This window comes from Natrix helvetica (assembly GCF_964273705.1).
Source record: "Natrix helvetica genome assembly, chromosome: 3".
Taxonomy (NCBI): Eukaryota; Metazoa; Chordata; class Lepidosauria; order Squamata; family Natricidae; genus Natrix; species Natrix helvetica.
Window position 1 is genome coordinate 141421015 of NC_138549.1, and position 24424 is coordinate 141445438.

A 24424-nucleotide genomic window follows, 5' to 3' on the forward strand; every position below is an offset into this window, starting at 1 on the left:
ATTGCTTCCTTCTTGCTAGTTCAGGAGGCCCAAAGTCTTACTTCTGTCATCCTATATGACTTTCTTGTTTCACCATCTGACATAAATTAATAACTTGAGAAACTGATTTTTCTTTCCTGGCTAGGCCTAACATGACTTAATGCATCTCTGCTGTTTGATTCTTATTTTGCCAGCCTGATGAAGATCTGTTCAATCCAGACTATGTGGAAGTTGATAGAATTCTAGAAGTGGCTCACACAAAAGACTCCGAAACTGGGGAGGTATGATTGTTATTTGCAATTCACATTCCCACATTCTTGATTTTCCATGGCTGACCTCAATCTGAGAAGCAGAGGGAGCTGCTTTTTAGTTAAACACAGTGATACAATCCCCTCCCCCCTCCCCCAAATCTGTCTCTTAATTGCCAAGAGTTTTTCAGCTGTAATTGTGAACGGCCATGCAGTTTGTCCTGCTGACTCAGTAAGTTTAGTGCTGGAAATAAGAGATTACTGAAATGTAGTCATTGTGTGACTCTAGAATAACATTTCTGTAGGACAGTTTTTCTGAGATCTCTGTAGTCATATGTGTAATTAAATTACAACTATAAAAAGCAGCCTCCTTTTTTCCCCCTTCATCACCCATTCTCAAATATAGTCTAGAAAGAGACTTCCCCTTTGAACTGCACAGCTCCCTTGGAAGAGATGTGTTGCCTTGTAACTGGTTTAGAACTGATAAGATCAGCACAATTATGATATAGGTGTTCTGCTTCATGGAAAAGTGACAGAGTTCAGGCAGAGCCCGCTCCACGCTTCAGAGGTACATCCCTTAGCTGGCTTTAAAAAACTCAGATTCTTTTAATTTCTCATGCCTCAGAGCTGTGCTCCACAACGTAGCACCTTGGGTATAGTCTTTGGCATCTTCCTGGCTCCAAGCTCCATATGACTGAGAATGGAGCATAGTAGTACCAAATTTGTAAATAGGAGAGTTCCAACTCCCCTCAAGGCAGTGATGATGTCTGTAAAATGCTCTAAATGGGCCTTAAATCCCAGCAGTTGTCAAATTTATTAGGATTTGACACTATCTCATCATAAGTTTTGCATGCAGTAAACCCCAGGTTCAGTTCTGTTTGGTAGGCATACTACATCTGGACTGCAAAAATCCAGATGACTGTTAGATGGCAGCTTATAAATTTGTGCATCTTTTTGTTGCCACTTAGTGACCAGTTGCATTTGTGCAGCCCAGTTATGGTTGCTTTAGCCTCCTGGTTTGAAAACTAAGAGTCTACCAGTCAATATAGGAAATATTCCTGTACCTAAAAAAAAAAGAATGGAATCAACATAAAGTCTTTATAATTCCATCTTTTAATGAAAACCAGATGGGAGAAGGAGGCTTCTACTTTTTAACAAATGCCTTAAACCTTTCTGAATTAATTAAAATAAGTATATATTGATTTAATTCTTACAGTTTATCTCAGTATAAATGATAAAGCATTATACAGTTTTCACCCCACATTTGGAATTATGTGATTTATGAACCTTTGTATAGCCATAAGAAAATATTCTTCTACTTGTAACACAAAAGTTAGAAATAAGGTACGGAGATAATTTTTACATGGTGACAAAATTCCTAATTTTGGATGTTTTTCTCCTCCCATGTACTTGTGTAATTATACAGTGTACGTGGTCTTAAAAATTAGAGATAAGTGAGAGTATTGATACTAAATCATCCTTCTCTCCCAAGGCCTATGGAAATGCGGTGGAACATCCGTATATTTGAAAATTCATATTTCTGCTCCCTGCCTTTCATGTTAAATCAATTATTTCTATTAAGAAAAAAGATAAAACATGGGTTTTTGATTAACAAATGATGACTAAATGTTTTGTGAGTTTACCTTTTTAAAAAACATTTACATAAAAAAAATACACTTGGAAGTTGATGTCCCCTTTTTGTGAGGAAATGTTTATTTATTAATTAAATGTATATGCTGCCCATCTCACAGTTGAAAGTGATTCTGGAAAGATAAGAGGGCTTTTTTATATATATAAAGGTTTTTCCTTTTCTTCGGAAACATGTGAAAGCTGGTTCTAAAGTTATATCAATGATCATATTAATCATGGTTACACCCCTGCATACATCATATGTTTCATCTTACCAAATTGATAATGATCTTGATTTCCCCCCCCTAGATTATCTTTCCTCAAAGAGTTCCATTATTTATTCTTTGTCGCTTTTTGTTTTGAACCCTCACTGCTTCTCCTTTTGTGGTTCCTGGATTGTAGGAGGTGACTCACTACCTGGTGAAGTGGTGCTCCTTACCCTATGAAGAAAGTACTTGGGAACTTGAGGAGGATGTTGATCCTGGGAAGATTAAAGAGTTTGAATTTCTCCAAATTCCACCAGAACTTAAATCCTTGGTAAAAAATAAATTAAGCTTTGGTTTTGATGGGGGGAAAAACCTGATACTTATGAGTGAAATAAACGTTAAAGAATATTGTGGTTCAACATAATTTCCTCTTTCAGAGCCGTTCATTTGGCAGTGGTTTTTTTTTAAATTTTGCCATTCTTTGCTATGTCTTTTCATGGTACTTTAACTCAGCAGCTCTGAATATTCCTCTCTTGTCTTCATTCAGATGCCTTTGCCATTGGTACTGTGCCAGTCAGAGTACAAAATAAAGGAAGAAATAGTATTTTCTAAGTTGAAGATAGCATCCCATGTTGTCCATGGAAATTCCAATCTGTTTCTCAGTGCCATAAGCAGTGGAGCTTACACACTGCCACAGTTCTATGGATCTACTGAACTATTTTTCCAATAAATAAACATACAATTTTATTGTTTGTCCTTTCCAAAAATATATTTGCTTTCAAAATACAAAAACATATTTCCTTATATTTTACAGAGGATATTTTTCTCCCTGAGATAATGATTGGCAATTGGTTATATTTTATGTATGTTTGTATGTATATTTGCCAGAAGCTCAAGAAATATGTTTAAGTAAGGGCAAAAGTACTTTACTTATCTAATTATCTAATTCTGCTATCTTATATAGATTTATTGATTTAGTAGATCTACTGATTCCCATATTTTGGTTAAAAAGCTCCCCCCCTCGATTTCTGAGTTTTAAAATACTTTTATTCCTAAATTATGATTTGTATACATTTTCTTATACGTTCTTTTGATGCTGTTTCCTTATGTGGTTTGCAAAAGAAGTACTACAGTATTTCTTTGTTTTTCTGCCACATTATGACCTTATCTATAGGAATGCTTCTGATATAGATTAGATTTTTAAAATCTATAATGGGGAAATTTATGGGGCAGATATCACAGGTTGGGTTTTGGACAAAACAAGGAATGAAAACCAAGGTCCCTAGGCCTTAAGTATCCTTTTATTTCTATTTCCTGTATTGCATTTGTCTCTATTAAATTTCTTTAATCTATCAGAATTTCATTTCTATTTCTATCCATTAGGAAATGGAAAGAATGCTTATCAAAATTGCCAAGTAATTTGCAAATCTGAGAAGTATAGGATGAGACTTAAACCTTGTGAGATCCTAGCCAATACAATCCCTCTAGTTTGATGGGAAACTATTTATTAGCATTCTTTGAGTATGAGTTTAAAGCCACTGATATATTCACTTAATTGTCATGTTTCCAGCCTATAGCTTATTGATCAGAATATATCACTGCACTGGGTCATATATTTTGCTGAAATGTAACATTTTATTTATTTGTTCATTTATTTATACCCCACTGCACTCCCATAGGGCTCACTTTACTTTTCTAATAATATATAATTAACACAGTGATAATCCAGTAAAGACAAACATACAAACCCCAAATCCCAAAAATCAGTCCATCTAAACAATCCAAAAGACAATTATTTCTGGAAGGTAACTAAAATTGGGACCTGTGTAATTTATAGTGGGAGGCCATTCCAGATGCCTGACACTGCTACAATAACAGTGTCTCCATGCTTCAGCCTCCTCCACTTCCCGAAAGCAGGGAATCACCTGCTACTTTTTCTGGCGAGATAGAAAAGGCTATCTGGCTTGAATCTGACTGATTTTAGGACCAATATTTTAAAAGCCAATACAGACTCTGCAACAAATACATAATGAACACGAGCAGTGAATACTGGAAATACACTGATCTGTTGCAGTTTGGACCATATGAAGATTCAAGAGGCAGTCTTTAAAGGCAGTCCCATCTAGAGCTGATTGCAGTAGCCTAAATGATCAGAAATGAGTCAGAATAGCAAAGTCCTTGTGGATTCACCTATATTCTGGAAGGCAATCCAGTCTATTACATTCTTCCCTAAGGTCTACTTGATGGATCTTTGAGGTTTACTTGTCATCATTGCCCCCTTTCTACCACAGTACATAGACCATATAATTATTTTTAGACAATATATATGATGAGTAGTTGCTATCTTACGTTTTGTTGGTAAATATTCATGTATTATATATAGAGGAAAAGAAATGTAGCGGAGATCAAACTCCATATTCTGGTAAATTCATGAGGGAGGCTGTAGTATATCTACAATGATAGTCTACATACTCCTTGCCATTTTTCAAATATATCTATTGACCCAAACTGGTCAGGGACTCTCCTGATCAATACAATTTCTTCCTTGCTTGCTCCCTTCTTCCATCCCTAATTCATTTTTTATGTTGTAGGAGCGTCCTGCCTCAGAGTCTTGGCAAAAGCTAGAGAAGTCTCGGGACTATAAGAATAACAACGAATTGCGGGAATACCAGCTGGAGGGAATGAATTGGCTGCTTTTTAACTGGTACAATAGGTGGGTTGCAAATAGGCATTCCCAGTGGGGATAATAATAATATTCCTGAAGTCCTGGGAATTGTTTCTGGTTTGTCTTATTAATTCCTTTCTGGATCACACCCTGCCTGTGAATGTAGGTGCGGGTACACACTGTTACATACATTTTAAAACTATTTTAACATTTTTGGACAATATGTTGAAAGTTAAAAACATGAAAGTTGGGAAGTTAACTCAGCATTTCGTACATATGATGTTGCTATACTCTTTAGGCCCTCCATATTTACCTGCAAAGCTATTTACATTGAGTTGAATGCTTCTCTGCCCAAAGGAAGAGTAGATAGGAAAAATATATATATAAACACTGATAAAATTCCTCTGGATTGCGCAGAATCTGCTCAGCCAAGGGTCCCATCTCCAGTTAGAACTAGACATGGAGCTTTTCCTGTCTCCTGTGAATGTGTGTGCACGTCACACTTGTGTGTGATTTATGGGTGTGTGTTTATATACTTGCCAAATCCATATTCCAAAAAAAGACGGGAAGGGAAAAAAGGATACTAGCTGAATGAACAATGTCTAATTAAAATTAATTCATTGTAAAATAAGATGTCCCATTTATAAAATTAATTGATCTCTCATTGGCATTTACCAGCCGTTTATTTTATCATACTCAAGCAACTATCACGTGCAAAAACACATTATGCACACATTACCTTCCCTCCTTTCAGCAGAAACTTCCCCCCCAAAAAGGACAAAAAAACAGGCTGGAGATGAGTTAAGGAGAAGGGATAGCTGCACTGGAAAGGGAAGGAAAGAGGAACGGGAGATCAAAACTGGATGTGAATGAGGCGAAGAAAGAGGTAACTGGATAGGGAAGGGAAAAATTGAGAAAGAAGCCTTGCTTAGGAACTGCAAAAGGGTGAAATTCTCAAGATGAATAGACTCTTCAAGAAAAAGCTAATTTTCCATATGCGCTAATATGCATTGTTCATTACCACAGAGTTTGGAAATAAATCCCAAGAACAAAGAAGGTTGTTTTAAAATGGCAGAGTGAATCAAAAGTTGGTTAAAAAAACTCCCGTAGGCAATATTTTGTGTCAGAATTAGTCTGCAGGCGACTTCACCCATTGGTAAAGGAATCGTTTTCAGAAGGGCTTCCAAAGTTTTGTAATGGCTGCTGTGGCATTTCCACAGGAAAAACTGCATTCTGGCTGATGAAATGGGTTTGGGGAAGACGATCCAGTCCATTACATTCCTCTTTGAGATCTATCTGATGGGTCTTCGAGGTCCATTTCTCATCATTGCTCCACTTTCCACCATCACAAACTGGGAGCGAGAATTTCGTACTTGGACTGAGATGAATGCCATTGTGTACCATGGCAGCCAGATAAGCCGCCAGATGATCCAGCAATATGAGATGGTTTATCGGGATACACAGGTTTGTGCTACTGTATATATCTTAAGGAACTTTTTCTTGCTTGTTTTCAGCCTTGGGAATATAATCTGTAGAGTGGAGTGGGGAGAATTGATTAAAAATAAAGCTTTTGAGAAGGGACAGTGGAAACACTAAATGTAGAGGTAACAAGAAAGGCCAACTTGTGTTTAGGTATTTCTTAGCTAAGTAGCATCCCATGTTTGATGACTTGAAAATAAAGATTCAGGATGTTTCTTCACCATTTTTAAAATCAAAACACACTACAGGTAATCCTCAGATTAAAATGGCAGTTGCTACCAGGACTGCTGTCACTAAGCAATGTGGTTGTAAATGTGATGTCATCAGTGGTGGGTTCCAGATCCTGGTGCAACCAGTACGGTGCAACAGGGCCAAGCGTCCATCATATGAATGCATGCAGCACACGCACAGTGCGTGCATGTGTACTTACTGCTTGCGACGCCTCCACGACGCTCCAGCTGCTCGGCGGAGCATTGCGCAGGCGCTGTACGCTCCGTGCATGTGTGCGGAAGCCCCGAACAGCTCAAATACAGGTAAGGAGCATGGGCGGACGGGTGGTCCCTCTGGAGCAGGCACCGGTACTCCTGTACTGGGGCGTACCGATCGTATCCCACCACTGCATGCCATGTGACTGAATCACTTGGTAACACAAATACAGGCAGTCCCAACTGTTATCGTAACCCCATGTGGGTTGTTAAACAGGAAGCAAAGGGAATTCCGTGTAAGAACAGTGCGGGTGCCATAGTGGTTTGTTGCAGGGGGTAGGAAGGATCTGAGAGGCTTGACACAGGATGCACACAGGATGCACATAAGTCGGAGGTGGGAGAGAGTTGTGCAAATTCAGCAAGGTGAGGGAAAGAGTATATGGGACTGCAACCAATCATAAGTGCAAGCTGTTTACCAATGCCTAAATTTTGTTTACGTGAGCAAAGGGTTTCTGCGGTGGTCAGAACTTCGAGGACTGGTTGTAAGTCCCTTTGTTCAATGTTTCATAATTTTGAACAGCTGCTGAACAAATGGTTATAACTTGAGGACTATCTGTACAGAAAACCAGAGTGGCACACTACAACATGGAAGAATTATTTGGTTACCTTTTGATTGTAGGTCTGGATTCACATTGCATTTCTTTGGATTTTCTGCACATAGACAGATAGTCTTAGCCTTAAAGGATCCCAGACAGATAGTGGAATTATACCACTATAATTTAAATGTTGAATATTTGTATGAATAAGAGAATGGTCATGGCTAATTAATAGCACAGATAGTCCTCATTTAAAAACCCTAATTTTCATCAGCAAGTCTGCAGCTAAGAAGTAATCATTAAGCAAAACATCATGTCATTGCCCTGCTTAGTTATTAAAGTTCTGGCAGTTCTGGTTGCATTCTTTAGGTGAATCACCTATGGTCGTGAGATATCACATGACCACAACTTGCAACTTCCTCCACTGAAAATGGCTTCTTCATTGACTTTTCTTATTGGAAGCCAGCTGGGAATGTTGCAAATGGTAATTATTTGTTTGTGTGACACTGCAACTGTCTTAAATGTGTAATGCTTGCCAAGTGCCCAAATTGCAATCATGTAAGTGGCAAGGACTGCTTATAAGTCATTTTCTTCCAACACTAGCATTACTTCGAACAATCACTAAATGAATGGTCAGTAAGTGAGGACTACCTGTATTGTGAAGTAGATCCCTCATAACCTTAAGTTTAAGTAGAACATGTAAATCTCCTTTTGATGCATTTGTTTCAGATGCCATGTAGTTTGTTGCAGTATTCAGTGAACATCTACCAGGAATGCAATCATAACTGATCAGCACTAATTGCTATCTAGGAATGTAAATTCCAACTTATTTTTTATAATATCATCCTTAGGGTATTCCTCTTCCTGGGCTCTTCAAATTCCAGGTAGTTATTACCACGTTTGAGATGATCTTGGCAGATTGTCCAGAGCTGAAGAAGATCCACTGGCGTTGTGTGGTTATTGATGAGGCTCATCGGCTCAAGAACAGGAACTGCAAATTACTGGAAGGATTAAAGCTCATGTGTCTGGTGAGAATTTTTCAAATGTTATTGCTCTTCTGAATCATATGGAAATTTGACTGTGCACATTACAGAAGCACATGGAAGATACTGCACACGTGCATATATGAAAGTGTATTCATTTCTTTAATATTTCTTAGATCTTCATCAAGTGCTATTATACTTTATAGTATCTCATTGTTCTGTGGATTCAAAAATATAACACAAGATTTATTATAGTTTTCTGCTAGCTAAATATTTATTCTACTGTGTGCATGCTAGAACCATAGAAACGGAAGATTTTTGTATGGTTTTCAGCTTTAATAGTAGTTACATCTGATGGCCTGTGAATGCTGCTTACGATTAAGTGACTTGAAATATAGAAAGGTTTCCTGTAAGCTTTTCTAGCTTGGCAAAATGAAGTCTGTATATTCCTTAGAGGATGATTGGATGAGCAGAATATCTGCTGGCTTTAAAGATGTAAAAACAGTCCCAGGCTTCTAGAACTGAAAACAACATTTTTGACAAAAATATTGCGGCAGCATCGTTAGGAAATAAAGCCTAATCCTATCATGTTCTTTCTGTAACTTGACTATTATGATCTTTCCTTGAATGGTAAACAGGAACATAAAGTGCTGCTGACTGGGACACCCCTACAGAACTCAGTGGAGGAGCTCTTCAGCCTGTTGAACTTCTTGGAACCACAACAGTTCCCATCTGAGACAGCCTTTCTTGAGGAGTTTGGGGATCTCAAAACAGAAGAACAGGTAAGCAAGAAAGCAGTTTAATAAATTCTCCACTGATATGGATTTACTATGATTTTTGCCTGAGGAAATTGGAGTGGGGTTGACAGTTCCTTGCAGATGAACTTAAGTTATCTACTGAGATAAGTGGCTTGTTGCAGGGGGTGCAGCATTTGGTTACAGTGACAAAAGGGTATAGAAATAAACAGTGCAAAAGGGTTGCCCAAATTATGGTGTGACCATACTTCTTTTTGGATAAAATAGATCTCTTTTATTATTTTTGTATTCCGATGTGCACATTTTTTTTAAAAAGAGAGAACACAATGCAGCAAACTCAAACATTCATTATATATAAACATATCCTCAATTTCTTCAAATACAAATATCGTCATTCCTACCAAAATATTTCTGGTCATATGCAACCATATTGAAAAGTATATGTAATTTACTTGCCAACAAACCTAATTCCCCAAGATTTTCATTTTTCATATATCACTGGATATTTAGGTATATCTGCATTTATACTCATGTTATCCAAAGGTACCTTTACTATCTGTTGCATGTACATACTTTCTCGCTGAATTTAGGAGCTGGAAAACAAATAGAACAATTACACGATTTTGCCCTAATATGATAATCTTAGAATTTGAGCAGTTACATATTCCCTCAATGTACTAGCCCTGGCAATTATTTTCTGTATTACTTTCATGAATTATTGAGAAAGTGTTATATATGATATTGGTAGGTTATATTTTTTAATCCCGGCAGGTGAAAAAACTCCAGTCTCTCCTAAAACCCATGATGCTGCGAAGGCTAAAGGATGATGTGGAGAAGAATCTAGCACCTAAACAGGAGACCATCATTGAAGTAGAGCTGACCAACATCCAGAAGAAATACTATCGAGCCATCCTGGAGAAAAATTTTAGCTTTCTATCCAAGGGTGCTAACCAGCATAACATGCCCAACCTCATCAATACCATGATGGAGTTGCGCAAATGCTGCAATCATCCCTACCTCATTAACGGTAAGGGGTAGGGCTGGAAGTTGGGCACGCCAGCCCACTTAATGTATGATGGGGAAATAATGGTGCTTCAATTTTCCATTTGCCCATCAATAGTCAGGAATGTTTTGCTTGGTATTCTTTGCTACGTTCCTCGTTAATTGATGATGGTAGCATAATGATTGCGTTCATTTATTTTTCATTTGGAAAGCCTCATAACAGTAACAACTATTGCTCTGTGTACTTAGCTGAAAGATTGTTTGTGGATGAATCAAAGATGAAGAATGCTTATATGCGTGTACAGAATATACGTTTTATAAAAATGTATGTTTCATAAAAGGATAAAAATTGGCATTTGTTTTGTGTTTTTTACAAAGCCTCAGTAAAAATAAGGAATAGCACCAGAGGTTTTCTGCTGTAATGTTGTATGATGGGATTGCTTTTCATATTGGTTATGCAACTTAATTCCTACTGACTCCCCCCCCCTTTTTTTTTTCTTTCTATTCTATAGGAGCAGAGGAAAAGATCCTAGAAGATTTCCGTAAAACCCACAACTCAGAAGCTCCTGATTTCCAGTTGCAGGCAATGATCCAGGCAGCAGGCAAGCTGGTGCTGATTGATAAGTTGCTGCCAAAGCTGATTGCAGGCGGGCACAAGGTGTTGATCTTCTCCCAGATGGTGCGCTGCCTTGATATCCTGGAGGATTATCTCATCCAGCGGCGGTCAGTACAGCCTAGAAGCTTATGCAGAAAAGAGCATCATTTGGATCAGTTCTAAGCAGTTATTTGGCTATAAGTTCATAAGACTATACGTATCTTCTAGTGCATCTGTATATACTATTTTCTTCTCATTGTCTTCGGTTCTTTCACTTCCTTGTTATTTTTTCCTCTTTTCTCTCTGATTTTGTTTCTCTCTGCATGCTGTTTCACACTTTGCCTTTTTTATCCTTTGCAGGAGAAATGTATTTTTCAAACATATATAAAGCTTACGTTGAAAAAAAATGTTGAACTGAAATATTTCTCCAGTTCTTTGTAAACATAATTAGTTGCAAGGCTACTTTTGGAATATTGATGTCATCCAGCATCTGTCTTTATAGAAGGAGCATGCTGCAACTCAGAGATCAATCAAGTTGTCAATGTAGTCATTAGAACTGCAGGATTTCCTTCTCCCTGCCCCCCTTGCCAATTACTTGGTGACAACATTGTCCTTTTCATGTTAGTCATTTTGAAAATCACTAAAATAAAATCTTGCCCTTATAGCAACAGACAGAGTTCTCAAGAAAAATAGGGGTTGTAGTGCTGTGAAGAAGCTGTAGGAGATTAATTTAAATGACACTCGTAGAGCACTGCAGAAAAGAGAATAGACTTATGGACTAGGCACATTTGCTGGTGTCAAAGCATCTACTTCTCTTATGAATGACTCTGAAGTATGTTTCGTCTTCCTTTCAGCTTGGAAAGGAAGTGGAAAAACATAGAGAAGAAGTTGAAGGAAAGGAATCAAGTTTTAGAAAAATCTATCATTACTGAATGCTTTTGACTTTCAGATGCTGTATGTCAGTTTCTCGGAGAGAGCATTGATCTATGTTTGAATATTTATACTCACAGATCAAAAATAGATTTCCAGCAGGCTCCATTCATACAGCTAGTCAGGTAGCAAACTAGTAACATTATTCTTGTAGACATAGATATCAATACTGAGAAAAATTCACTTGTTTGTTTTATGTTATCAGAAGGGCTGAGAAATACTTTTCCAAATGTATCGTTAATCTTTGGATTTAAACCATGGGTCATCTCACAATTTCTTTGGCATTGTTGTAAAAGGGGGAGGATGATTATTGATACCTTTATCATCTAGATTAGCCTTCTTGCTTTCTTAATGACCGTCAGGTTGGGAGAAGTTATGCTAGACCAGGGCTGTCAAACTCCCGGCCCATGGGCCGGGTGCATCACACGCTGGCCACACCCATGCCCGGTTTAGCAAAGGGGGAAAAAGTCCCGATATGTCACATGACGCTGCCGTGATGACGTAAGTTTGATACTCCTATGCTAGACTAAGGTAATTGAATCAATTTATTACTATCCCAAAGCTGTATTGCTAATGTGGGTAGATGGAAGCAGGGTTTCCTAGTCTTATAGTAAACTTCTAAAATAACACATGGACTTCCATTTATACAGATATACTTATGAGCGCATTGATGGCCGGGTTCGTGGGAATTTACGTCAGGCTGCAATCGATCGCTTCTGCAAGCCAGATTCAGACCGTTTTGTTTTCTTGCTCTGCACAAGGGCAGGAGGGCTAGGCATCAATCTTACTGCTGCTGATACCTGCATCATCTTTGACTCAGATTGGAATCCACAGAATGATCTGCAGGTATTTGAGAGATGAGATGGCCCAAGGGGTGATTGAGGAGAAATTTAGTGCTATCTCTGGGAATATAAACTATGTAGAAGACCTATGAAAATATGAATTCAGCTGCTCTGAAGACAAAAGTGCTTGAAAGGACATGGACCACAATAAACAGAGAACCTCTTCCAGTTTGATATGTACATGCATTTGATTTGTTTTATGTTGTTACTCAGATTGATATGTCACTTCTGTCAGGAGATTCTGAACAGCTTATAATATCCTTAATAAGATTAAAAAGCTTAGAAACACAAAACAGCAAAGAACAACAAAGGTCCAAGGCATATTGTTTCAACTAGAATAAAAGGTATATACACCATCTGGAGGGAAGAAGTATGTGCTAAATCTAAAAGTTTGATTAATCCAAAAGTAGAATTATGCCTGCATAAACATATACATTAAGTGTCCTGATTCTTTCAAACTGTCAGGAACTTGCACGATGTCCAGAAAACCCAAACCTAAAGTGCCCTGTTGCATTGCAGATGACAGCTAAGGAGAGAAACCACCAAGAAAGAATTTAAAAGTGTCCTGTCCTGTTAATTACACATGCACACTCTTGCTGCTATGGGATTACTGTGTTTCTGGAGTGGCAAGCTTTTTGCATCCACAATAAAGGACACAGACCCTCCTTCTTGGACACTTTCCAGCTCTATGAAAGAAACATTATCTTGTATGGAGGGAGGGGTGAGAGGACATGTCCAGCTCAATTTTGTCTTTTAAATTTAGATTTTACTGTATTGATAAAAGTTACTTGAACATTCAGATGGGTCATATTTTGATTATTTAATGAAATACAATGGGTTAATTTAACTACAGTTGTTTTTGTTTCGTAGTTCACATTAGGGCCCTTAACCTGATAGCTAATCTTCATTGGCTCAGTTCGGATGTTGGAAATCCCTATTGGGGAGTAGTTTAAATATTTTAAGTGAGAAGTAAACATTGTCAGCCAGATCTACCCTTCAGAAGCCTGGACTCTGTCTGTTCCAAGAACTCCAGAAGTTATCAAGTTATAATTTTAAATATGCCCGATGAGGAAATTATTGCCCCCCTATACTTAATTTTAAATTTGAATTAGATTGATCTTTAGTTTTGTCCTGACCCTACCTATTGTTTGGAATATGGCTCCCAACGTGCTACTGAAAAGTGGAATGATATTGGGGAAGGCATGAGATGATAGTTTAGGTGATGGCATGTGTGGGATATATTCTTCTTGAGGAAACTTAATCTTCCCCTCACCCCAGTTCTGCCAACTCTACTTTGAGTGATGTCTTTCTCCTTCTGTAGGCTCAGGCTCGCTGCCACCGAATAGGGCAAAGCAAGGCAGTTAAAGTCTATCGCCTCATCACCAGAAATTCCTATGAACGAGAGATGTTTGACAAGGCCAGCTTGAAACTAGGATTAGACAAGGCAGTGTTGCAGGATATCAACCGCAAGGGAAGCAACAATGGGGTAAGGGTCACCTATACAGGCAAGACCCAGAGGTCTTCTAATCTTTATTCCCCTTCCTCCTTAGATTTTCATGTCAACTTATATCTGGAAGTTGTCATGAGTTCCTATCTCTTTTCCCATTCTGGAATCAATCAGTCTGTCTGTTTCTGGAAGGTGCAGCAGCTCTCCAAGATGGAGGTTGAAGACCTATTGCGAAAAGGTGCTTATGGGGCTTTAATGGATGAGGAAGATGAAGGCTCCAAATTCTGTGAAGAAGACATAGATCAAATCTTGCAACGTAGGACCCAAACCATTACTATTCAAACTGAAGGGAAAGGCTCCACATTTTCCAAGGTTGGTTGTGTGCTATGGGGACAAAACCATCTAAGTTTATTGTGGGAAATTGTTTTAGTTTTAGTTTTTATTAGCTACATGCAAAAAAGAACATGAGAGGAGTCTACAGCTTCTTGTTGCTTTGTACAAGTCCTGTTAGATAGCCATTTCCCCCCAAATCAGAGATATAATTCTCCTCATGTTGAATTCCACCTTTGATCAGTTGGAACCAGTTGATCATGAGGGATGAATCGAGTTACAGTCCTACAACATCTAGAAGGCTACACCTTATTTATTCCTTATGTAAAGATTAAAATTGTCCTGCTTTCATATCCCACTATATTCTTAATTTGATAGTACTATGTATCAATAAAAATAGAGTAATTTAGAAAGCAAATTTTATTCAGAATTATCAACTAAATGCTTGATTCATATTCTGTTAAGACTTGGCTCGGCCGAGTTGTTATATGATTGTCAAAAAACCCAAACCAAATTATAGTTTGCCATGATCACTAAACCTAACTTGTTGCAAAGAATGAATAGTTTAACAGAGATGAAAAACAATAATTTTCAAGCCATTGTCTTCTGCTTTCAGCCATATTATCCATACATAAGATCCAAAGGTACTATAGGATCAAGGTTTTCATAAAAAATAACAAAGGCAAGCAACATTCCATTCCAGTGTGGTTTCAATTCATGTTTTGGCTGTGTGCAGGACACAACTTGAGTTGTATAGCCACATAGTTGCTTTAATCATTTCTCCTTGCTCCTCCTCCCTTATGGATGTCTCTGGTTAGGTCTTTGTTTAATGAGTTACAATGAGTTCTCATCTATGCCAGGGCAGCCTTTCCTAACTAGTGGGAGTTGCTGGGACATCAGAAGGCCCATCCAGGTTGTAGAATACTCTCTTAGGGTCTGAATGCTTTTTAAAAAAAAAGGATAAATCCACTTACTGAATTTCAGTTCCTACTTGCTTCAGCCTATTGTGGAAATGATCAGACATAATGGGAATTGCATTCTAATAATAGCTGGAGGGCAGCAGGTTCTAACAAATTCTTTTGGACGGTCTTTTTAAACATGATACTTGGCTTGGCATCTAGGGTTTATGGGGATTTTCTATTATTCTGTCAGTTACAATCTATTAATTTGCATTTTACTCCCAGGCCAGCTTTGTTGCTTCAGGAAACAGAACTGACATTTCATTAGATGATCCCAACTTCTGGCAGAAATGGGCAAAAATAGCTGAACTGGATACTGATGCAAAAGATGAAAAGGTAATTATGATGTATTTATTCTGGAAATTTAAGTTGTATTCCCAAATTTATATATTCTCAGAGCTGACTGCAAAAAGTTCTCCTAATTACACATTGGTTAGGGTTAAAGGTTTTACTGAGGTTTTGGGGCACTAATAATATATGGGATGAATGCAGAGTATGTGTAAATAACTTCTATAGGAATTATTGATCTTTCCATCTGTATCCTAAATCTGTTTTGTAAATACTGATACTGAGTTTTTGGTGACAGAAACAACGTGTTATGATGCACAAAGTAGGATATTAATATTAAAAAACATTATGCAACATTATTTTTGTTATAAGGAGCCGTGGTATTTAGGAGGCGTGGTGGCGTAGTAGTTAGAATTCAGTATTGCAGGATAATTCAGCTCATTGCCAGGAGTTCGATCCTAACCGGCTAAAGGTTGACTCAGTTTCCATCTTTTCGAGATTGGTAAAATGAGGACCCAGATATGGGGGGAAATACATTGACTCTGTAAACTGTTTAAAGAGAGCTGTAAAGCACTATGAAGCCATATATAAGTCTAAGTGCTGTTGCTATTAGACAACCGATGCAAGAATATCACAAGCACAAACATGGGAAGATTCTGAAATACTCGTAATGGTTGGTGAAGATGATGGAATTAGCAGAGATGACTAAATTGACTTGTCTGATTAAGAAAACAACAATGACTACTTTTATTAGTGACGAGAAATCCCTTATGGACTTTTTGCTGGAGAAAGGAAAATAATAAACTTCTGATTTATGGGACTGACGATCAGAAAGGGTAAATTATAATGTAATCTTTGAGAGAGGGCAAAGCTGGGGAAACCAGAAGCCACTTCTTTATAATCTTTATAATCCTTTATTTTTCCTAATATCTTACATTTATTCACTATTTTTCTTTATTTTATGTCTAAAATTTGAATTGTTTTCATCTTGTTAAAAATTCTTTAATAAGAATTATAAAATCATATTCATGCTATGTCAAGGCCATTCTGTTTAGAATTATAGCTACACAGCCTACCATATTGAATGTAAACTGTCTACCTAACACTATACTCCCTCAATCTACTTGCACAAAATCAATCAGAATAATTTAAGAGTGTTTTTACTTAAAATCAGCACTTTTTTTTAAAGGAAAGAAAACATAACTACCTCAAGATAGATAGCAAAAGAAAAGACAGTGATTGAATTTGGTATTAACATTTTGAATGATGCTGGGTTGTATTTTAGATCTGATCATTCAATACTATTTAAAATTGTAACTCTGTTTCTAAATTGAACCTAAAAAGCAATTTATCCTTATCATTACATATAGCAATTTAGATACTCAATGCCCTGACAGCAAATCAAGGGATATTGTGAAAATGTAAAATTTTGGAATATGTAATTAAGGTTATTTCCCCCCTTTTTGCAACATCTACTTAAAGAAACAAACCACCATAATCCCATGCTGACAAGGATCAGACAGAAACTTTACTGATATATTAAAAAAATTAGGTTTCTCTAATATTTTGTGAAACATATTTTAAAACATACTTTAGTTGGGTGAACATCTTTTAATGTCTTTTTTAAAAAATTATTTGAGAATAGAAATATCACTTTGAGTTAGGATTTTATATGTCTAAAACAAACATGCTGGTAATGTTGAAGAGAGACGAGCCAAGCCAGGGGAAGGAGTCAAGCAGGGAATTAGTCTGGAGTCCCTACATGGGCAGAAGAGGGTGAAATCTGACCCTCCTTTGAATGCTGTTGAACCTCATCTAGTCTAATTCAGATGCAAACCATCAGTCAGAAAAGATTTCTGTGTGTAGGCTTGAGTAATAAAACAGCTAATTGAACTCTGGATCTTGTTCATGTGTAACAGGCAGCGAATGAATGGATCACTACTAGTTTCTTCATTTGCAATCATCTTGGAAAAAATGAGTATTTTAATCTTTGGATCACAGTGATCCAATAAGTTTGCATTATCTTTCTTTGACAGCAGTATGGAGATAATCCTCGAGTTATGACTACAACTGAGCACAAAATTTATGTTGCTAAGCAAGACAGTTGTTAAGTTAATTTTGTCCCATTTTACAACCATTCTTAACATCGTTGTTAAGTGAATCACATCATTGTTAAGTGAATCAGTTGTTAAGTTAATAACATGGTTAAGTAAATCTGTTTTCCTCATTGACTGCTTGTCAGAAGGTCACAAAAGGTGATCCCAGGACTTTGTAGCCATCATAAATAAGAGGCAGCTGCCAAGTGATCATGTGACCATGAGAATGCTACAGTGGTTGTACGTGTGAAAAACGATCATAAATCCCTTTTTTCCGTGGTGATGTAAGTTTGAATGGTCACTAAACAAATGGTTCTAGGTCAAGGCCTATCTGTAATTCATTTCAATTTAATACCTCAGCATCACTCTTTTACTCTACACCAATGATGGCGAACCTGTGGCACGCGGAGCCATTTGTCAGGGCACGCGAGGCACTGCCCTGTCAGCTGGCCAGCGCGCATGCACGCGCTAGCCAGCTGAGTTCACCATTTTTAAAAGCCATTTTTCGCCCTCCCCAGGCTCCAGAGGCTTTATAGGAGCTTGGGGAGGGCGAAAAGAGCCTTCCCTGCCCCTCCAGAAGCCCTCCAGAGGCTTCAGGGACCATCCAGAGGCTTCCCTGAAGCCTTCGGAGCGCTCAAAACGGCCCTCCGAGCAAACCGGAAGTCACTTCCGGTTTGCACGGAGGATCGTTTTAAGCGTTCCAAAGGCTTTAGGGAAGCCTCTGGACAATCCCGGAAGCCTCCGGGGGGGGAGGCTCTTTTTGCCCTCCCCAGGCTCCTATAAAGCCCCTGGAGCCTGGGGAGGGCAAAAAAAGCGTGTAAAAATGGGGGGGGAGTGCCTTTTGTGCACGCATGCCTTTTGTGCACGCCCACACACGACCCTCCTGTGCTCCCCCTAATTGTGGCACGCGAGCCAAAAAAGGTTCGCCATCGCTGCTCTACACAGTGCCAGAAGTAGGGCTGATTTATTCCCAAAATGTCGACTTTTATTTCTTTTGAAGCTTGTTTAGAAACAGAAAGCTATTGCATTAAAAGGGAAAATCTACCACGTACTTCCTTTCCAGAGCTAAAATATGAGATTCCCTTTGAATGGCAATAGGTGTCTGGTATATCAGACTATTCCAAACATCAGAACCAACCTTTTTTAACGTAGAAGCATAGAATATAAAAAATATGGATGAAGTGTATTTTGGATAAGAGGATCTTAACTCTTATTATATACCAGTGGTGGGTTCCGGATTTGGTTCCAACCGGTATGGTTGGAACGGCCCCGGCATCACCCACATGCACGCACGGGGCACGTGCGCATGCGTTATAGCTGGAAATGATGCTTCCGCAAGCCTCAGTGACGCTCCAGCTGTTCAGCGGAGCATCGCGCAAGCGCTTTACGTGCCATGCACGGAAGCGCCAACAGCTTTAAAACACGGTAAGGAGTGTGGGCGGGTGGGCCCTCCAGAGCACTGTACTGGAACGGTATCCGGTGCCCCGGGCTGGCTCTAGTACGCCCATACTGGGACGTACCGCCTGCTACCCACCACTGTTATATACCTACAAAAATAAAACATTATAAATGCTTTCTGTTTGTGCCCAATCATTTTGTTTACTTCTTCAGTTAAACAGCTGGCTTTTTCAATGCTAACTTCCTCTGGCAGAAGTGATGTCAATAAACCCTTGGAGTCCTACCTTGTGAAGCTCCAGCTTGGCAAATGGCAACAGGAAAGGCAAAAGGGAGCTTAGACAGCAGCGCAAGGAAGATTGCTAAGCAACAGATCACAAAGGCCCCTTACACCCCCCCCCCCCCATATGTTGCTGTTAACACATTAAGATTCACATGGCTGTGGATAGAAATAATTGAAAATCAGTGTGATTGTTTAACAGGGAGGTCAAAAACATACTCTCTGTTTTGTATGTGCATGTCTGGCAAAGTGTAACTAACTGGTGACTGTATTTGCAATTCATTTTCATTCCAGCTGTTAAATTTTAAATGTTTATAATAAAAGAGATATTGTTGTTTGTTTCTTTTTTTAAGAAGTAATCAAACTGATGCTTTAGAATCTAATTTTTCGTTTGTTGGCATTGTTTTCAGCGTTTTCTCCTGATGATCCTTATGTGGATGCAAATTTTAGTTTGATTAGTATCTGTATAAGCAATTTTAAGCTGATTACCATCGTGCCTCTTTATAATAGCTTTAAAAAAAAAGAATACACCACACATTCCAAAGTTAGGTCAGGTTTTAGTGACAATAAACAAATCATTTGGTTTTTTTCAAACTCAGCGAAGCTATTTAATTTATATCACAAAACGTTTAAAAACTAATCTTTATAACAAGCACATTAAAATAACATACCTTGAGATAAAGAAAAAAGTATGTGAAATCAAGAATTTTGAAAACTTAACAAACATTTTTAAGTAAAATTTGAATGTTCAGTCGTATCTTAGATTGATGTATTATTGTATTAACCACTAGCATAAAAAACAAAATGTGTAGCTAAGCATGCTGAGCGGTTTGGGGTAAGATACAATAATTATATATATATATATTTGTTAACCCCCTCCCTCCCTTAGGAGAGCCTAGTGATTGACAGGCCCCGTGTCCGTAAGCAAACCAAACACTACAACTCCTTTGAGGAAGATGAGCTGATGGAGTTTTCAGAGCTGGACAGTGACTCTGATGAGCGACCCACACGTTCACGGCGTCTCAATGAAAAAACACGTCGGTACTTAAGGGCAGAATGTTTTCGTGTGGAGAAAAATCTGCTTATATTTGGGTGTGTTTCTTTGTTAAACCTCTCTTGAATGTTCAGTCCTGTATTATATCAAGGATTATTGCAGTTTTTTTAAAAAAAATTACTAGTATTTTGAACGTATAAATCAGGGTAACATTCCAGTTCCTATAATTCTGCTACCTTTGGCACTTTCTTCCATTGCTATACATTAAAATTTATGGAGTAATACTTGTTTTTATTTTATGGTAAACAGAGATCCCTTTAGCTCCCTTGCTGCCTCACCATTTTTTGATAATTTTTGTTTCCTATTGTTTGTATATCTCTTCTATTTTTTCATAAACTAATGAGAAAGTACCATATTTTTCGGAGTATAAGACACAACTTTTTTCCTCAAAAAAGAGGCTGAAAATCTGGATGCGTCTTATACACTGAATACAGCATTTTTTGCCTCTTGAAACCCCACCCCCTTCACCAAAATGACTGTGCATAGCTTGTAGGAAGCTTTCGGAGAGCTCCTGGGAGCTGGGGAGGGCAGAAATGAGGAAAAAATGGCCCGCTTTTTGCTCAATTTTACCCTCCCCCCCAGCCCCTAGGAGTACTCTGTAAGCTTCCTAAAGGCTATCCATGCCCTTTTTTAATGAAAAAAGGCCAGTTTTCACAAAAAAATGGGCCATTTTTTTGTTCGTTTTTGGGCCCCCACCCTGCCAGGAGCACTCTGCAAACCCTCTTAAAGGCTATTCATGCCTTTTTTGGGGGGGGGAAACAAGCCAATTTTTGCAGAAAACGGGCCATTTTTGGGAGGTTTGCAGAGTGCAAAACCTTTTTTTTTTTTAAAAAAAATGCCTCTTCAAAATCTTGGTGTGTCTTATACTTGCAAAAATACGGTAATTGTATGAACATTTTACAGAAATTCTGATAGTTTTTGTACGCTGTGCATCTGTTTTTCTCAAGCTGGGGACGTTGGAAAGACATTCTGACCCATGGCCGGTTTAAATGGCATCTCAATGAAAAAGATATGGAGATGATCTGCCGAGCACTGCTGGTCTACTGTGTTAGACATTATAAGGGAGATGAGAAGATTAAGAGTTTTATTTGGGATTTGATCACTCCAACAAAGGATGGACAAAACCAAGCCCTACAGAACCATTCAGGTACTAGAAATGAATGTTGTTATGTTCTAATCTTATTTCTTTAAGCTACTTAAGAAATAATAAAAATTGATTAATCTGATTAGTGAATCATACTTTTCCGAAAGATGAGATTTCTTCAATTGGAGAATATTTTTTAATCAGAGAATTTCAGATTTTGCTAATCCTGAAGATGTCCATCTAATATATATTTTTCAAGATGAACTATTAAAATGCTTCTTGATAAATTCAAAATGTACATTCTGTATTTACTTCTTTAACATGTATTATGCCTTGTTTGACATTTATCTGCAACAAAAGATATATCCATATAAAATAGCTTCTTATACCATCTAAGTGAATTTGATGCCCTTTCTATACTAAACACTTGAAATAATTTTCTGTAATAAGGTAAGAAATGGAAGAAAGATAAAATTAGGTGAAAGCAGGAGGGTACAAATGAATGATTATAATATCTGAATACTCCATAACATTCAGACAATGAAATAAAATGATTACACAATAAGCTTATCATCCTGAACCATTCAGAGATACCTTTTCAATTTTTAATTTTGTTTGCAGCTTGTTAGATTTATATCTTTTTTTCCTCTAGAAGAACAAACCTGCTTTCATAATAATTTTCCAATGCTTTATTCCCATAACAATTCTATTAGGTGGGCTGGAGTGAGAAATACTATCTCACATAGATACCCAGTGAGTATCCATGCCTGAAGATAAGATTGGGTCACCCAATTCTATTCCAGCAAACTGACTGTTATATAATACTCTTCTGTGGGTTGATAGAGTTTTATTAGTAACATACAGATGTGGATTCCAGGTGAAGTTTTAAGAGTGATTTTAGACCAATTATTGTAATTCCTTTCCACTTTTTGGTATGGTACCTTGACCACTATTCAGAGTGTATGTTAGTGTGGAATCCCCAAATCACCATTGTTGATTTATTGATTACTGCTATTTCTTCTCATTCCTGAACTAGTAGAAGTGGTTTAGGAAATAGCATTGCTTTCTTCAGCTGATATCAAGAAGGATGTGGAATTTTGAAATCAATATCAGACCCTGTGATGGACCCTGTTTGTTCCCTATGCTCATTTCTGATTGATGGTGATTTCATTACATATGCATAATTCTCCTCTGACATTCATATTTCCTGGCAATTTGGGAAATTTGGCTTCATATTCTGTTATCTGGGGGTTAATTATTTTTGGGGAGAAGAATTCCTTGTTTTGTTTCCCCCCTCTGGCTTAATATGTTGATAGTTATTTTTGTTTTGTTTACAATGTTTATTTCCTCCTATATTGCAATTGTATATATTTGTAGTAGGAGCAATAGAGAATAATGTGGGAAATGTTTCAGGAGAGGACATGGCTATATAGTTATATTTTTCCTTGTACATTGACATGAAAAGTAGACTATTTAACCAACTGAAAATCGTTGATGTATTTTAGCATGGTGCTGAGGGGAGAGAGATTTTAATTTGGGTCCTCAAATCCCTATCAGTGGCTCACAGCCAAGAAAGCCCAATTCTCACAGAGTCTAATTAATTAGGTTTATGACAAGAAGAAAGCACTTACATTACAGATCTTAGAAACCGATTGTATGTAATTTAGGTATCATTTATCAATGACTACAATAAGGTGGTTCTCTTTGCAACTATCTCTTGACTCAAGAGGGAGGTTGCTATGCATTTAAAAGATTTGAAAGGAAAACCCATATGTTTTTGTTCTTCTGTATATTGCCTCAAGGGATGCAAAGGAGCCTATAAAAGTGCTTGGGCCAGGAAATAGTGGCAGTACAACTCTCCTAGTGCTCCTGAAACTCATTTGCTTCAAAACCATTGATTGTGCTATATGTCTCTGACCTTGAAGGCCATTAGGTAGATATAGTTGATCCTGAATGAGGCTATTCAAGTAGCTGTGGCACACCTCAATGTACACATGTAAAACCTCTAGTTTGATCTGTTTAATGGTGGGTTTGGATTCTAATTCAAACTGCTAATGGTCATCTATATAGCCTTACATGGTTCAGGGCCTAGGCATCTGTGGGACTGCCTTCTCCAGTTGGTTTTGCCTTTTCTGTATGTTTAGGCAGGATTAGCATGCTTCTTCTTTGATCAATGCAACTATAGTATGGTTTCTCTAGTCTCCTTCATAGTGCAATCATTTTTATTACCGTTGTTTGTAATTCTTTATATGCTGCTGAGTTGCTGGCAACTGTATGGCCTAAGAAATCAATTAAAGAAACAGTATCTTTCTGGAATACCTGTGTTAATTAGGAGAGGAAGCACTTTTTACAGTAGTTCTCAGTATCAGTTGGGGAGGAGAGATCAAACCATTGGAGCTACATTATAGAGTGCCACATGACTTGGTTATTCCCCCCCCCCCCCCATATGTTTTAACATTCACATGAAGTCATTGAGGGAAGTTATCTGTCAACATGATATCTGATGACATCCAGTTATACACCTCCACCATTGGCTGTGCAGGAGATGGCAATGGAGATTTCTTTCTACTAGCTTAAGGCTGTCACAATTTGACCAGAGACAAACAGGCTTAGGCTGAACCATAATATAACTATAGTATAAATTCATACATCAGTCTGGAGAAAATTCATCTCTTGTAGGGGTGCATTTCTCTTGGCAGAACTGGTTTGCAGTATATGGTCCCCTTTGACTCACATCTCCTGCTTAGAGTAACAAGTAGAGACTTTGCCAAGGAGGGCCTTTAAACAATTATATCTTGTGCATCAGTTTTGACTATTTCTAAAATGGGAGGCTTTATTGATAATCAATCATGTCCTTGTCATTTCATGTATCAACTGTTGCCACTAACTCGACATGAATCTGCCCAATTAGAAATAGAAACTGATTGAAAGTAGTTTGGGGAATCCTAGTTTCCTTTTGTGACACCTCTATTATAGGAGTTGCATTGGCTGCCAGTTTAGTGTCCAGTACAATTCAAGTTGGTAGTTGTTGCCTTTAATGTTCTATATGGCTTGAGGCCTAGGTATTTCTGAGACTGCCTGCTCCAGGTGGAATCTGCCCATCCAGTGAGATTGGGAAGAAAAAGTAAATTGCTCCTGCCTCTGAAGGAATATGGCC

General features: G+C 37.9%; 1 protein-coding gene across 7 annotated transcripts in view; it reads left to right on the plus strand.

The window, feature by feature from the left end:
• The window catches only part of CHD6 (chromodomain helicase DNA binding protein 6), a 137677-nt gene that overhangs the window by 87233 nt on the left and 26020 nt on the right, over positions 1-24424 (plus strand). For 6 of the 7 annotated variants that reach the window (XM_081949077.1, XM_081949074.1, XM_081949079.1 and 3 more), the window contains 14 exons: positions 174-260; positions 2259-2393; positions 4654-4775; positions 5948-6191; positions 8079-8255; positions 8849-8992; positions 9737-9992; positions 10480-10690; positions 12143-12338; positions 13656-13820; positions 13974-14153; positions 15296-15406; positions 20019-20221; positions 21131-21330. In XM_081949077.1, the coding sequence (XP_081805203.1) occupies positions 174-260; positions 2259-2393; positions 4654-4775; positions 5948-6191; positions 8079-8255; positions 8849-8992; positions 9737-9992; positions 10480-10690; positions 12143-12338; positions 13656-13820; positions 13974-14153; positions 15296-15406; positions 20019-20221; positions 21131-21330 (2431 nt within the window). The remainder of the gene's footprint in view (positions 1-173; positions 261-2258; positions 2394-4653; positions 4776-5947; positions 6192-8078; positions 8256-8848; positions 8993-9736; positions 9993-10479; positions 10691-12142; positions 12339-13655; positions 13821-13973; positions 14154-15295; positions 15407-20018; positions 20222-21130; positions 21331-24424) is intronic. The other variant, XM_081949078.1, reaches the window with a different exon arrangement.